Raw genomic sequence first — 12497 nt, 5'->3', positions numbered from 1 at the left:
CTTAGGGAGTAAAATGCAGGCTCTGAGATCAGACTAGCTGAGACCCAATTCTCCCGTTCATTAGCTATGAGTCTGTGGACAAGTTATCAGAGTTCCCCGAGCCTCAGCTTCCTCATCTGTAAAATGGGGACAATAACAGACCCTGTCTCAAAGGACCAGTGAGAGAGAAGAAATAACGGAGACACAATAAAATGTACTGAAGAGGCATTAACTATTCCGGCCATTTTATGCAAAATCCCAATGAGCACCATTTCAGGTTTTTACTAATGATTTTATCCTACTAACTGGGGAGGATGAAAGCATGCAAAGGCATGGGCTTTGGAGCGAGGCAAAGCCAGGTTCTAAAGCAGGCTCTGCCTCCTCCCAGCTGTGGGACTCAGGCAAGCCATCTCAAGTCAGAGCCTCAGGTTCCTCGTCTACAGGAGAGGAAAGAAGCAACTCAGAGAGGGCAGTGTATATGGGTACGTGGGTAAGTGGGAGGCAGCCCACATAAGCTGCCTGTGTGTATAGATATTTGGGGCTCATTTGTTCCATTCCTTTGTACACGGGTCCATTAACCCTAGACCACTTCCCTAAAGGGCTATAGAAAAGAAATTGTTTATGTACAGTAGACCAAAACAAGATTGCACTCCTCTGAATATCTCAATTTCCTTAAATTTGCTTTAAAAAGTCAGTACTAAATGGATTTTGTAAGAAGGCAGTTTCTGGTGGGAGAGTGTTCTCAGGCCTAGTTTCTCCCAGAGACGTCACAGACAATGTGATGGAGGAGAGTTTTAAAATAAAACAATTAACATCCTTTTAGAGGACTGAGCCTAGCACCTATGGTAGAGCTGAGCATGATCTGGTTAAATCGATAGAATACAAGAGAAAATCTTCTGATGATCATCTGGAGTCTTTTTTTTTTTAATGTTGTAAATTTTTGTTGCTCTTTTTGCACTGGGTCTTCTTGTTGCTTGAGGGCTTTCTTTAATCATGCTGAGTGGGGGTGGGGGGTACCCTCTAGTTGCAGTGTGTGGGCCTCACTTTCTGTGGCTTCTCTTGTTGCAGAGCACAGGCTCTAGGGTGCAAGGGCTCAGTAGTTAATGGTGCCTGAGATTAAGTTGCCCACAGCATGTGGGATCCTCCCAGAGCAGGGATTGAACCCATGTCCCCTACACTGGCAGGCAGACTCTTATCCAATGTACCACCAGGGAAGTCCAATGCTATAAATTTTATGTTTAAAATAATACAGTGTAACTTAAAAAAAAATAGAAGAAGAGGGCAGGGATGTGGTGGTAATGTAGGTAACAGATAGGTATTGGATGATTCTCTTTATAACATCAATGATCACTGTTCCCATCATCCATAGTGGAATTAGGATGGAAAAAAGCTAAGATCCAGTTAGAGAGACAAGGCAGGTGCCTGTTGATTTGTCTGTCTTCTGAAAAGGCGTCGTCTCCTAACCTCAGAGACAGCTCCCTGTCCCATCTGCTCAGCGCCTACCTAAGATACAAAGCATGGTGGGCAGGATGGAGGGAGGGTACAGAGCTGAACTCAGCACTGTGTTCATGACACGTGCTCGACTCCCAGCAGACTGGGGACAGTGCCAGGTGCCTCTCCGATATGCCTCTCCTCTCCCGCTCATTGGCCAAAGCCCTGTCCAGGGGCCCCGATCTCCCTACACGGAAAGTGCCTCCACCCCACTGACTGCCGCTCCTCCTCCTCAGTGGGAGCCCAGAGCGCTTAACTTCCGCTCAGCTCCAAGTGAAAAACCCGCGTGGGGCCTTTGACAAACACCTCCCCCAGCGCCCTGCTGTCCTTGCTAGTAAAACAGGATAGCTTTTCCTGGCTACTACACAAAATGACTGGAGCACAAGTAACATATGACTTGTAAATCTGTCAGGGGGAGGGCATGACTGAGAAGTGGGAGACCCTCAGATTCTTGCTTCCCGCTCATGTGTCCTGATTGCCCCTGGAGGCCTGAGTCTTGAGACCGATGTCCTGGCTTCTCCCTGTCTCCTCAGGTGACAGGACAGAATTTTGGAAGGTTTGACTCTTGGTTCACAGAAGACTTGCCTTTAAGGAGGAATTTTGTTCCTTTAAAGGAAGGTGAAATGCAAGTGAAAGCCAGATCGGGTGTGAGAACGTGGGCTGGGAGGTGGGACAGGGGTCGGGGTGGTGTCAGAGAGCAGGGAGGGAGTGAGGGGTGGAGGAGGGCCTCCGGGCGAGGGGCAGGCCAGTGTGCCTCTGAAACTGGGGTCAAGGGAGCAGCTCCCCGTCCCCCCAAGCCCTCTAGGAGACAGGGAAACTCATCTACAGCTCACATTATGCGAAATTTGGCAAGAAAAACATTTCAGCTGTGCATGAGACATACAATCACACAGGCAACAAGACAGAGTGTTCGGGAAATAACATTGACTCTTACTCGCACTGTGGGCTCTTACACTTTCCATTCTGTTCTGTCTTCTTCCTCCCTTCCTCCCTGCCTGCCTTTCTTTCCCAGTTTCCTTCTTACTTCTGTCTGGCCAGCGAAGTTGATTTCAAGACGCACTTGTGAGCCTCCACCCCCATTGGCAGAACACAGGGACCGTGGAAAGGGAGCCGCACGTGTCCTGGGAGAGCCCTGCAGGGGCCACAACAGGACAGAGACCCTGAGTTCTGCTTCTGCTCCCTCACCTCACTCCGCTTCCTCCATTTTTATTCTTTTAAAAACAAGTCCAAGAAGAGCAGATCACAGGAGTGATTGCACAAGCTTTCAGCCCATAGGACCCACCCATGTCTCTGGGGTGCTTGTTGCGACTGCATCCAGTGGCTCCCAGTCTCTCCTGGACGCTCTGATGGGTTAAGTCTCCAGTGGGCCTGGTCATCAGTGTTTGTGGCTATGGTCAAGCCAGTCAGGGATTCTCCAGCTAGGGCCAACCCTCCTGTTTCGCTGATGAGGAAAGGAGGACTACGGAGGGCAATACCCGGCCTGAGGTCAGGCTGTGGGCACTGTCCGTGGGCAGGAGGCTGCAGTCACACTCAGCAGGACCCCCCTCCCAACCTCTGTACCATCCAGCATGACTGGAGGAGGCCTCTACCTGAGAAGTCAGAGGCCTGCCCCCATCACACAGCGAGCTAGGGGTCTCGGCTGCCACGACCTGGCTTCCTGCGGAAAGGTCCGCTCCGCTTCTGCGGCTAAAGACAGAGAGAGCCGTGTCTACCCGAGGCCCAGCCCTGTCGGTCTCTCCTGGGGCTGAGTGCGGCCTGGGGTTTGTGGGAAGGAGGGAGAATGAGTCACCTCCGGCCACTCACTGTCGCTTGGTCCTCTGGGGCGTGGGAGTGAGTGGGGGACAGCCGTGAAAGTTTGCAGGCAGAGGTGCAAGAACCTCGTGCTCTGGTCCCCAGCACTGCCGCCCTGCGCACGCGCCCCCCACAGCCAGTGGCCCCAGCTGCGGGGAGGGGTTGCTCTGAGGCCCCCAAAGCAGGGGGCCCAGGGGCCCCACATCTGCGACAGGCTGGGCTGCCGGCCCCTCTCCGGCCCTGCTGCTCTCAGCTCTGTGGGGCTGCGGTTTGCCATTTCCTTCCTTCGCCAGTTAGAGCCCCAGCAGCCTCCCTCCTGGCTGCTGAAGATACCATAAGGAGTTGCCTAGAGCAGCAGGTCTTTTCAGGATCAAAGCAGCTGTGCCAGCCAGTCAGGGCCACCCCGCTTCTCCCTGTGCCCTCCCTTACCGCCCTTACTGTGCGGGGGACCCGCTCCCCAGCACTCCTTACTTCAGGTCCTGCAGAAATGTCACCTCCTCCCAGAGGCCCGCTGGGTGGTTTTTCAATTGTAACCGCACCCCGCTCCTGCACTCCCGCCCCCTCGCCCAGCCCACACCTCTGCTGCCTGCGTGTCCACACAGCTCTCACCTTGAATTTCACTTCCTCCAGTGTTCACTGTTTGTCGTCTGTCCGTCTCCCCTAGCAAGTAAGCTCCTCGAGAGCAGGGATCTTTGTTTTGTTCACCAAGGTGCCCTGAACCCCAGCAGAGCTCCTGGCGCTTAGGTAGCCTGGAGTGGGCACTGTTGAGTGAAGGGATGGGGGTGACGGTGCCCTGACTGATGCTCTGTCAGAGGAGGGAGCAGAGGGACGCTCATCAGCTTCTTGAACAACCGCTTAAAGGAGACAGAGGAACCAGAAACAAGCAATCTGGTGGTGTGATTGGAGCTTCCACTGGGAAGCTCCCCACCCCCACTTTAAAGCATCTCCCCGTGACGTGTGACATCCCAGCAATGACATCGGAGGAAGGGTTACAGGCTCCTCTCTCTCTCTCCTCTAATGGCCCAGCTCATTTATTAAGTTTGTTCACCCTGTCACTTGGGCTTCTCTGGTGGCTCAGATGGTAAAGAATCCGCCTGCCATGTGGGAGATCTGGGTTCTATCCCTGGGTTGGGAAGATACCCTGGAGGAGGGTATGGCAATCCACTCTAGTATTCTTGCCTGGAGAATCCCCATAGACAGAGGAGCCTGGTGGGCTACAGTCCGAGGGGTTGCAAAGAGTTGGACATGACTGAGCGACTTAAGCACAGCACAGCACATCCTCTCACCTGAATGAGTTGAGAGGTTCTGAGCAGGTTCCCGGGGAACGTGGAGAAGTGGGGGGATGGGGATTGGGGGCCTGGGGGATGATGAGGGAAGCAAGACATGGTGGGGGCCAAGACTACTTTGCTAACTTAGCAATTTTGTTTTAGACCAAACTTGTGACCTTGCTGCAGTCACTGCAGCAGAAGGAGGGTGGACTCTGGGTCCTTCCCAGAGGGCAACAGGCTCCATAGCGCCATTCCCAAGGGGCTTCCGGCATCAGGGGCATTGACACGGTGTGCTGACAGTGTGCGCTCTGGAAATGAGGGAGCCTGGCTTCTGAGGCTGCTGCGTGTCGCTGGGGGAGGGGCCTGCTGTGCAGCTCAGTCTCTTCCTCTCTGGGCCCCTGTGGCCCCACGTGTAAAATGACGTAGGGTGAGACCACCTCTGAGCCTCCTCCAGCTGCCCCAGATCTCACGGGAACAGGAGCCTGTCAGCTGACGGACCCTGGGTCTCCTCAGTGGTGCTAAGGGAAGCTAGAGTTTACTGCAGAGGGCATACCAGAGCTGCTGTCCCACTCTGCCCTTCCTGCCCTGGGGTTTACAGATTTGCTATTTTACAACATCCAAGGAATGAGAGGGTCCTGGCCAAGGCAGGCCTGTGGGCATGGATGATTCAGGGAGTCTCCCGCTTTGCAGGCTGTGCCTAGATGGGGAATACTTCACCAAGTGTTTATAAGAATCCATGCCACCAAGGAGGGAACAGAGGATGGAAGGAGATTTCAGGCCCAAGAAGCGCACTGAAGCTCTTGTCAAGAGTTCTGCAACGAGCAGCCGATTCCTCCAGGTCTCAGAGGTGGATTGAAGATTCTTGTTAGACATCGCTACAGGAATGTCAAACCAAGAGTCAGGGGAGCTCAGCCCTGCGAATACCAGCACAATAAGATACACTGCGGTCATGTCCTGATCTTAAGGCTGCTGGATTTCAGAGGAGGAGGAGCCGGTGTGAGCCGGCCAGTCCCCACGGAGGGCCCCCCAGGAGGCTGAGCCCATGCCAAGAGCTTCCTGGGCAGGAGCAAGGGGATGGAGGTGGCAAGAAAGTGGGGCGCAGAGGGAGGGGACTGGCTGGAGGCCAAAGGAAGAGGCCGGCTAAGGTTGGTCCAAGTGCCTGAGGTCACACCGACCGGGAATCTTCAGGACTCAGGGGAGGAAGGCTGAAGGTGGAGAGAGAAAATGCTTTTATCACCTCACCTGTCCCTTTGTCTTGTAGGATTCTGAGTAAGTTAAGTCAAGAAATCAACAAGAATGAAGAGAGAAGGAGCATTTTCACACGCAAGTGAGTGGGGCAGCCAAGTGTCCAGGGTCAGTTTAATGAGATGCGAAGAATTTTCAAACTCAAGTCTAAATGGGAGTGGTTTTGCCTTAATTTTTGATCCGCCCTGCATCCTGCCCCTGCATCAGGGGAGCTTCCCCTAGAAAGGCAGGCAGTCATGAGCTCCTAGTTGTACCACCAATGTGACTTCAGCGGTTTCCAGAATTTTCGGGTAGCCTGGCCCGAGTTTCAAAGCAACAAGGACAAGAGTCCTGGGTGGTGAGACATACCCTCCCCTGGGGGCTCCTCTTGCAGGGCTGGGCTAAGAGGGATATCTCCCCGAGTCAGTAGGGCCGTTAATGCCATGTTGCTTGCCTTTGCAGACCCCAAGTCCAGCGGTTTCCGGAGGAGACAGGTAAAGGTCTCTGGGGGTGAAAACGATTGCTTTGGAGATGGGAGGCTCTTCGGTTCTTCTGACTGCTGGTCCAGTTGGAGGGGAGGAGAGATATCACTATGCCAGGCACCTGGCCATGATCCCCTTCCAACTGAGGCCCTCTGCACAGACACAGGGAGGGACTCTTCGGCCGGTGCCTGGAACAACCTGGGTTTTGACTGAGCACCCGAGCACAGCCAGTCCTCCTGCTTCTGAGTCTTTAAAGCAATTATTCCGCTGCTAAATTCCACATCTTGTTAAAACGCAGATTCCTGGGTCCCTCCCAGTTCCTGCAGAATCAGAAGCTCAAAGAATAGGGCCCGGGGAATTTGCATATTTTGAAGCTCTCTCAAGTGACTTTCACACACGTGAAAGGTTAAGAACCACCGCCTCTGTCTGGTAGAATGAGCCCCTCAGGTGGGAAGTCGAGAGCTGGCACTGAGTTGCTGACCCCCGGCTGCGCGGGATGAAGGCGGGGGACGGGGAGGGCACCGGGCTGGGGAGTGGCCGACTTCCCTCTGTGGCTCCAGTCAGCACTGATAACGGTGTTGCCTTCCTCCACAGAGAGCCACGAGGAGGACAACGGAGGCTGGTCGTCCTTTGTGAGTATAGGGCAGGTCCTCCCAGCTTACAGCAGAGTCCGGAGGTCCTTTGTGGTGAGGCACTGGCGTGATGCGGGGAGCGAGGCCCTGACGGAGCCCCGCGGGGCTCAGGTGTGCTCTGTGGCGGTTGGAGCGTGACTCTCTGGCTTCCAGTCCACACGGTCGCCAGTCTCCCTCGGGGCACAGGAGCGGTGGTGGAGGACACCTGGGGAAAGGCTTGGCCGTGAGCCACCTTGTGACGAGCGCTGATGGCGGGCTGGGCTCGGCTGAGGCCTGCGGGGTGCTGACCCGCCGCTGTTCACCAGCACCCCACAGCAGGCCCTCCCCCGAAGCCCTCCTCACACGGTCTACACTAAAGCAGCTTTAAAGTAGCTTTTCTCATAGGCTTCAGTCCCCATTAGCAACCCACTCCAGTATTCTTGCCCGGAGAATCCCAGGGACAGAGGAGCCCAGTGGGCTGCCGTCTGCGGGGTCGCACAGAGTCGGACACGACTGAAGCGACTTAGCGGCAGCAGCAGCAGTGTCACAGAGGGAAAGGGAGCTTAGAATGAACTATCCGCCCTCGAAAGACCTCAGGGATGGGACGGCCCAATGGGGTTTTATACTTGGGGGTCATGATGACCCCTTTGAGAGTCTGATGAATTCTGTACAGCTTCTCCCCAGAAAACTGCATATTATCATCAGCACACTTGAAGCCAGACTTGGGCTAAAAACTCTGTTACGGCTCGTAGCCCAGTCTGTTCTTTTTACAGAGGAAGCAGCTGAGCTCCCTGCAGGACGTGACTTATGTAGAGCCCCATGACCGGTTAGAGGCAGGCTGAGGATGCAGCTCACCCACCCTTAGTCCAGGGGTCCTTCTGGTAAGCGGCTGCCTCTAGTGCCTTTAGGTAGCAGACACTAAACACCCCTGGTCTACTGGGATTCTGGTAAAAGCAAGCATTGAATTTGAAAAAAAAAAAAAAAAAAAAACCACCAAAAAACCTGCTAGTTAAGTCTGCGCTTTTTGCATGAGAACAAAGGAATGTAACAGATTAATTTTGTTCCCAAGGGATAATTGACCAGAGTTTCCTCTCAAATATTTACATTTTCACATAGAAACTGTATCTTAGCCACTGCTTGCCATGCAGTTCCTCCTGTGAGCTCAGTCTCAGGCTGGCCTCCTCCACCTCGTCTTTAAACAGGGAGCCCCCACCAGCTGCTGCTACGACACTCGGGCTTCCATGAAGTGCCCAGCACTGCACAGGGCACTCGGGGGGCAAGGACAAATGACCCCATGACCATTTTATAGCTTGGAGAACACACACACAGATCAGAATGTGATTTGGAACAAAAACACACATAGGAATATACGAGCCGAATCACCGAAGAAACTAGTTGTTCTAGAAGCAAAGAGGAAAAGTCTATTGTTGAGAAAGGCTGATAAGGTAAAGGCCTGGTGGAAAGTCAGGAGCCATGGGGCTAGGTACGCAGGCTGGGAGACGGTAGGGAGGCCCTGCAGGTCCAAGGGGCAGTCAGCAAGGCCTGGGGAGGTGTGAGGCTGTGGTTCTCAAGTCTCTCCCGTTCATCATCCTCTGCTCTCGAGCTGCAGTGACACTGACGACAGGACGAAGTCTTTTTTGTGTTCAGGAAGATGAACTCAACCTCATCTTGGCTTCCAATGTGTATATGCTTTGGAATATATACATGTATAGGAATATATATATATATGTATGTATACACACACACATATGATATACGTGCTGTGCTGTGCTTAGTCACCCAGTCAAGTCCAACTGTTTTTGACCCCATGGACTGTAGCCCACCAGGCTCCTCTGTCCATGGGGATTCTCCAGGCAAGAAGACTGGGAGTGGGTTGCTGTGCCCTCCTCCGGGGGATCTTCCCAACCCAGGGATCGAACCCAGGTCCCCCGCATTGCAGGCAGATTCTTTACCGTCTGAGCCACTAAGGAAGCCCAAGAATACTGGAGTGGGTAGCTTATCCCCTCTCCAGGAAAACTTATCCCACTCCAGTATTCTTGCTGGGACAATCCTATGGCAGGCCCCAGTCCACGGGGTCACAAAGAGTCGGACACGACTGAGTGACTGAGCGTGCACCCCGAGAAGAGAACTGACAATTAACCAGGATGCTCCTAGTGTTTAGTCTAACTCTTGGTGATGCTTGAAGTGCAAAATGTGTTTATTCAAAACAGCAGGCCCTCCCATCCCTCTACTGCTGTGTCCACCTCATTTCTTCCGCTTTTGTCTGCTATGCAAAGACATACAGGGAAAAAATGCACTTGCCTAGGGAGTCTGAAGACCTTGACTGGGTCCTAAGACAACAGCTTGCTGGCCACGTGAATTGTGCTCCCTGAGCTCAGTGTCCTCATCTGGAAAGTGGGAGGAACCAAGTGAGGACCACTGTGAGGCTTGGCAGAGAGAGAGTAGATGTGGGCACGCCCACTGCCGAGGAGCCTCTACACACCACACTGCCCCCGTCACACCGTCAGGAAGAAGATGACTATGAAAGTCCCAATGATGATGCAGACGCGGAGGACGACGGTGACTACGAGTCCCCCAACGAAGAGGAAGAGGCACCTTTGGAAGATGATGCCGATTACGAGCCACCACCCTCCAACGATGAGGAAGCTCTGCAGAACTCCATCCTGCCTGCCAAGCCGTTGTCCAACCCCAACTCCATGTACATAGGTAAGGGCCCTGGAGCCCAGCCCCCAGCCCCCACTGATGCACGGGAGGCCAACACCCACGCAGCAGAGAGCATTGCGTGCTGATGCCAGCTGACTGGCTGTGTGGCTTTGGGCAAGTGACTCCACCTCTCTGGGCCTCAGTTTCCTTATCTGTGAGATAGGACAGTAATAATACAGGCCATATAGGTTTGCTGTGAAGTTTAATATTTATGATTTGCAGCCAAACCATTGCTGGTGGTGGCTGATATCAGGATGAAGTGCTGCTTGAGGGCATTTAGAAGGAACAGCTTATTTGTGTGTTCCTTTGGAACTCAAGTGCTTTCCTGTTCCTCCCTGTCTTGGACCAATTCATGATGACGTGGCACTACTACCCACAGATTGTCAGGATAAAAGCAACAGTATTGAATGTGGTTTGACCATAACTTTAAACACTTTCAACAATATTTAAGATTTTCATTGTCCATCTGTTCCTGTCAGCACATTTCTCCCTCGCTCATTTATTCCTTCATCCATTCAACAAAAATTATTGGTCTCCTATGATCCAGGAATCATTTTAAATGTTGAAATTCAAAGTTATCTGGAAAGAAGACACAGCCCTTGCTTCACAGGGCTCACATCCTACCAGTGGTGGTAATGGAATAGCCGTGTGTACACTTGTGTAACATCAAGGAGTCAGCCAAACAGTTGATGATCAGCACCACGGAAATTCATACCACGAATCCTTTAGGCTGTAGAACGCTTGGCAACTTTAAAGTCATTTCAAATTTTGTCAGAATATCGTGTTTTGAAGCACCCTGTATGATACAGACGACAATTACCAAGCCTGTTTCATATTTAGGGAAACTGAGGTCCAGAGAAGAAATAGTAACTGTCGTTGAGTGTCCCATACACGCCAGTTCTGAGCACACAGGAAGAGTTTATAGTTCAGTGGGTGAGGCAACAAAATGATTGAACTAAACCATGATGTACACTCAGGAAGACACATGTGGGAGATGAGGCCGAGGCTATTCCTAGTCCGGGCTTGCTTCCCTGAGGGCATGATATTTCAGTTTCAATTTAAAGGATGAGCAGGAGTTGTCTAGGTGGGGGTAGAGGTGTAAAGAGAAAGCACTCTGAGCCATAGAAATGGCCGTGCAAAGGCACTGAGGCTCGAAGAAGGTCAGAGGGGCTGAGAGATGGCTAGGGTGGGTGAGGTATGAGGTTAGGCCAGGTGGAGGAGCGTTGCCTCCCCAGGGCTGAGACTGGGTGAGGCAAAATAGGTCAGGCACAAAATGCAGGAATTACTCACAGTCCTGGCCTGGGCTTTCGCTGTCAGAGACGGAACACTGTTAGTCTGTCAGCCTGGCCCGGGGATGCTTCTGTGATGATCAGAGTAATGTGAATTTCTATGCAGAACCTGTGGTTTGGTAACCGGAGCTGGTGACTGACTCCTCCCTTTAAGGAAGGAGGAAGTGGGAGGGGAGGACAACGCAGAGCACGCGTGAGGGAAGGAAAGGGACCTAGAGCAGGATCTTCGTGAGCCATGACGGGGGACTTGACCCTGCCCCCAGGCAGCTGGGTGTGCCCGTGCATGCGGCTCTGCACGTCACGTACATGTGTGTACACGTGTGTGCACCCACACTTGCCTGTATGTGTAGGGGCATGTATGTCTACTTCTTTACAGTTTTGTATGAAAACACTCCCTCATGGTACCAGCTGAGTTCATTATCAGGAGGCTTTTTTTTTTAATGCCTTCATCAACAAAACCTCTGATAAATACTCAGTCCCTAGAGGTGAGGGGAGAGTTGCTTCCAAGTATAAGAGTAAGACGAACTGGGCAGGCACAGAGAAGGCAAGGGGCCAAGGACGCCCCGCCCTGTAGGGCCCAGGTGTGGGCACATCTCTGCCATGCATCTAGCGATGCACCAGGCCGGTGGCCCCACTCACCTGGATGCAGAATTTCTCCTTCCATTTGAACGCCTTTATTTCCACAGACCGCCCCGCCACTGGGAAAGTGCAGCAGCCGCCTGTGCCCCCACAAAGGCCGATGCCCTCCCTCCCTCCTTTGCCCACGGCCGGCCGGATTCACCAGGTAGGCGCCATCCTTTCTCTTATGCTAACTCACGTCCACTCAATAACTTCCTCTGTGGACAGAACAGACTGTAGACATCTTTATCCAACTGCAGCCAGTAAGAAAAAATTATATGCAGGCTGGGAAATTCATACCCAAGTACAGTGAGCTTTTGTGGGGGGTGAAATACTGGTGATTTTTATACACAGCATCATGCTTTTTATCACTGGTATTTTCTCTTTACCATAAACAATACAAGTTGTTTGTATAATAAAAAGTTTCCTTCTAATATTCATTGTGCTATTATCTCCCACTTTTGAAATAAGTGAAAACTGTTAAATAAAATCTAAGAGGAAAAAGTGAATGGTGGTCCTAGGCCTTCTCTCTCAAGAAAAGACTGGCACCACCTGCTGGCCAACAGCTGAAATTCCAGGGACAGAAAGCTTGGGACCAAAGTGTGCGACGTGATGAATCCAGGGAGAGAGGGGCACCAAACCCCTGGTCCTCTTGCTTCAAGCTTACAGTTCCAGATTCCATGGACCAATTAAGTAACAGGCACACCTCGTTTTGTTGCATTTGCTTTATTGCACTTCACAGATCCTGTGTTTTTAATAAATTGAAGATTTGTGACAACCCTGCCTGGTCAGATGATGTTTAGCATTTTTAAGCAATATTTTCCAATTAAAATATGTATGTTGCTTTATTACACATAATACTATCACGCACTTAATAGATTCTAATATAGTATAAATGTAGCTTTTATATACAGTAGGAAATAAAAATGTGTGACTAGTGTTGATGAAAATCCAATTAGCAAGCAAACCGAGAAGATTAAAAGATAGTTTTATTCTAACATGGGGGACAGACTCTCAAAAGTGCTGAGAACTGCTCCTCCA

General features: G+C 51.9%; 1 protein-coding gene across 4 annotated transcripts in view; it reads left to right on the top strand.

The window, feature by feature from the left end:
- LCP2 (lymphocyte cytosolic protein 2) overlaps positions 1-12497 on the top strand; it is a 47725-nt gene that overhangs the window by 13263 nt on the left and 21965 nt on the right. For 3 of the 4 annotated variants that reach the window (XM_027520177.1, XM_027520176.1, XM_027520179.1), the window contains 5 exons: positions 5791-5856; positions 6216-6247; positions 6830-6867; positions 9354-9552; positions 11525-11622. In XM_027520177.1, coding sequence (XP_027375978.1) covers positions 5791-5856; positions 6216-6247; positions 6830-6867; positions 9354-9552; positions 11525-11622 — 433 coding nt within the window. Of the gene's footprint in view, positions 1-4686; positions 5377-5790; positions 5857-6215; positions 6248-6829; positions 6868-9353; positions 9553-11524; positions 11623-12497 lie in introns of those variants that run through there. The other variant, XM_027520178.1, reaches the window with a different exon arrangement.

The sequence above is a fragment of the Bos indicus x Bos taurus genome, chromosome 20 (genome assembly GCF_003369695.1).
Source record: "Bos indicus x Bos taurus breed Angus x Brahman F1 hybrid chromosome 20, Bos_hybrid_MaternalHap_v2.0, whole genome shotgun sequence".
NCBI classification, from domain to species: domain Eukaryota; kingdom Metazoa; phylum Chordata; class Mammalia; order Artiodactyla; family Bovidae; genus Bos; species Bos indicus x Bos taurus.
Note: the sequence above shows the minus strand (reverse complement) of the source record. Positions and strands in the feature narration are given on the sequence as shown.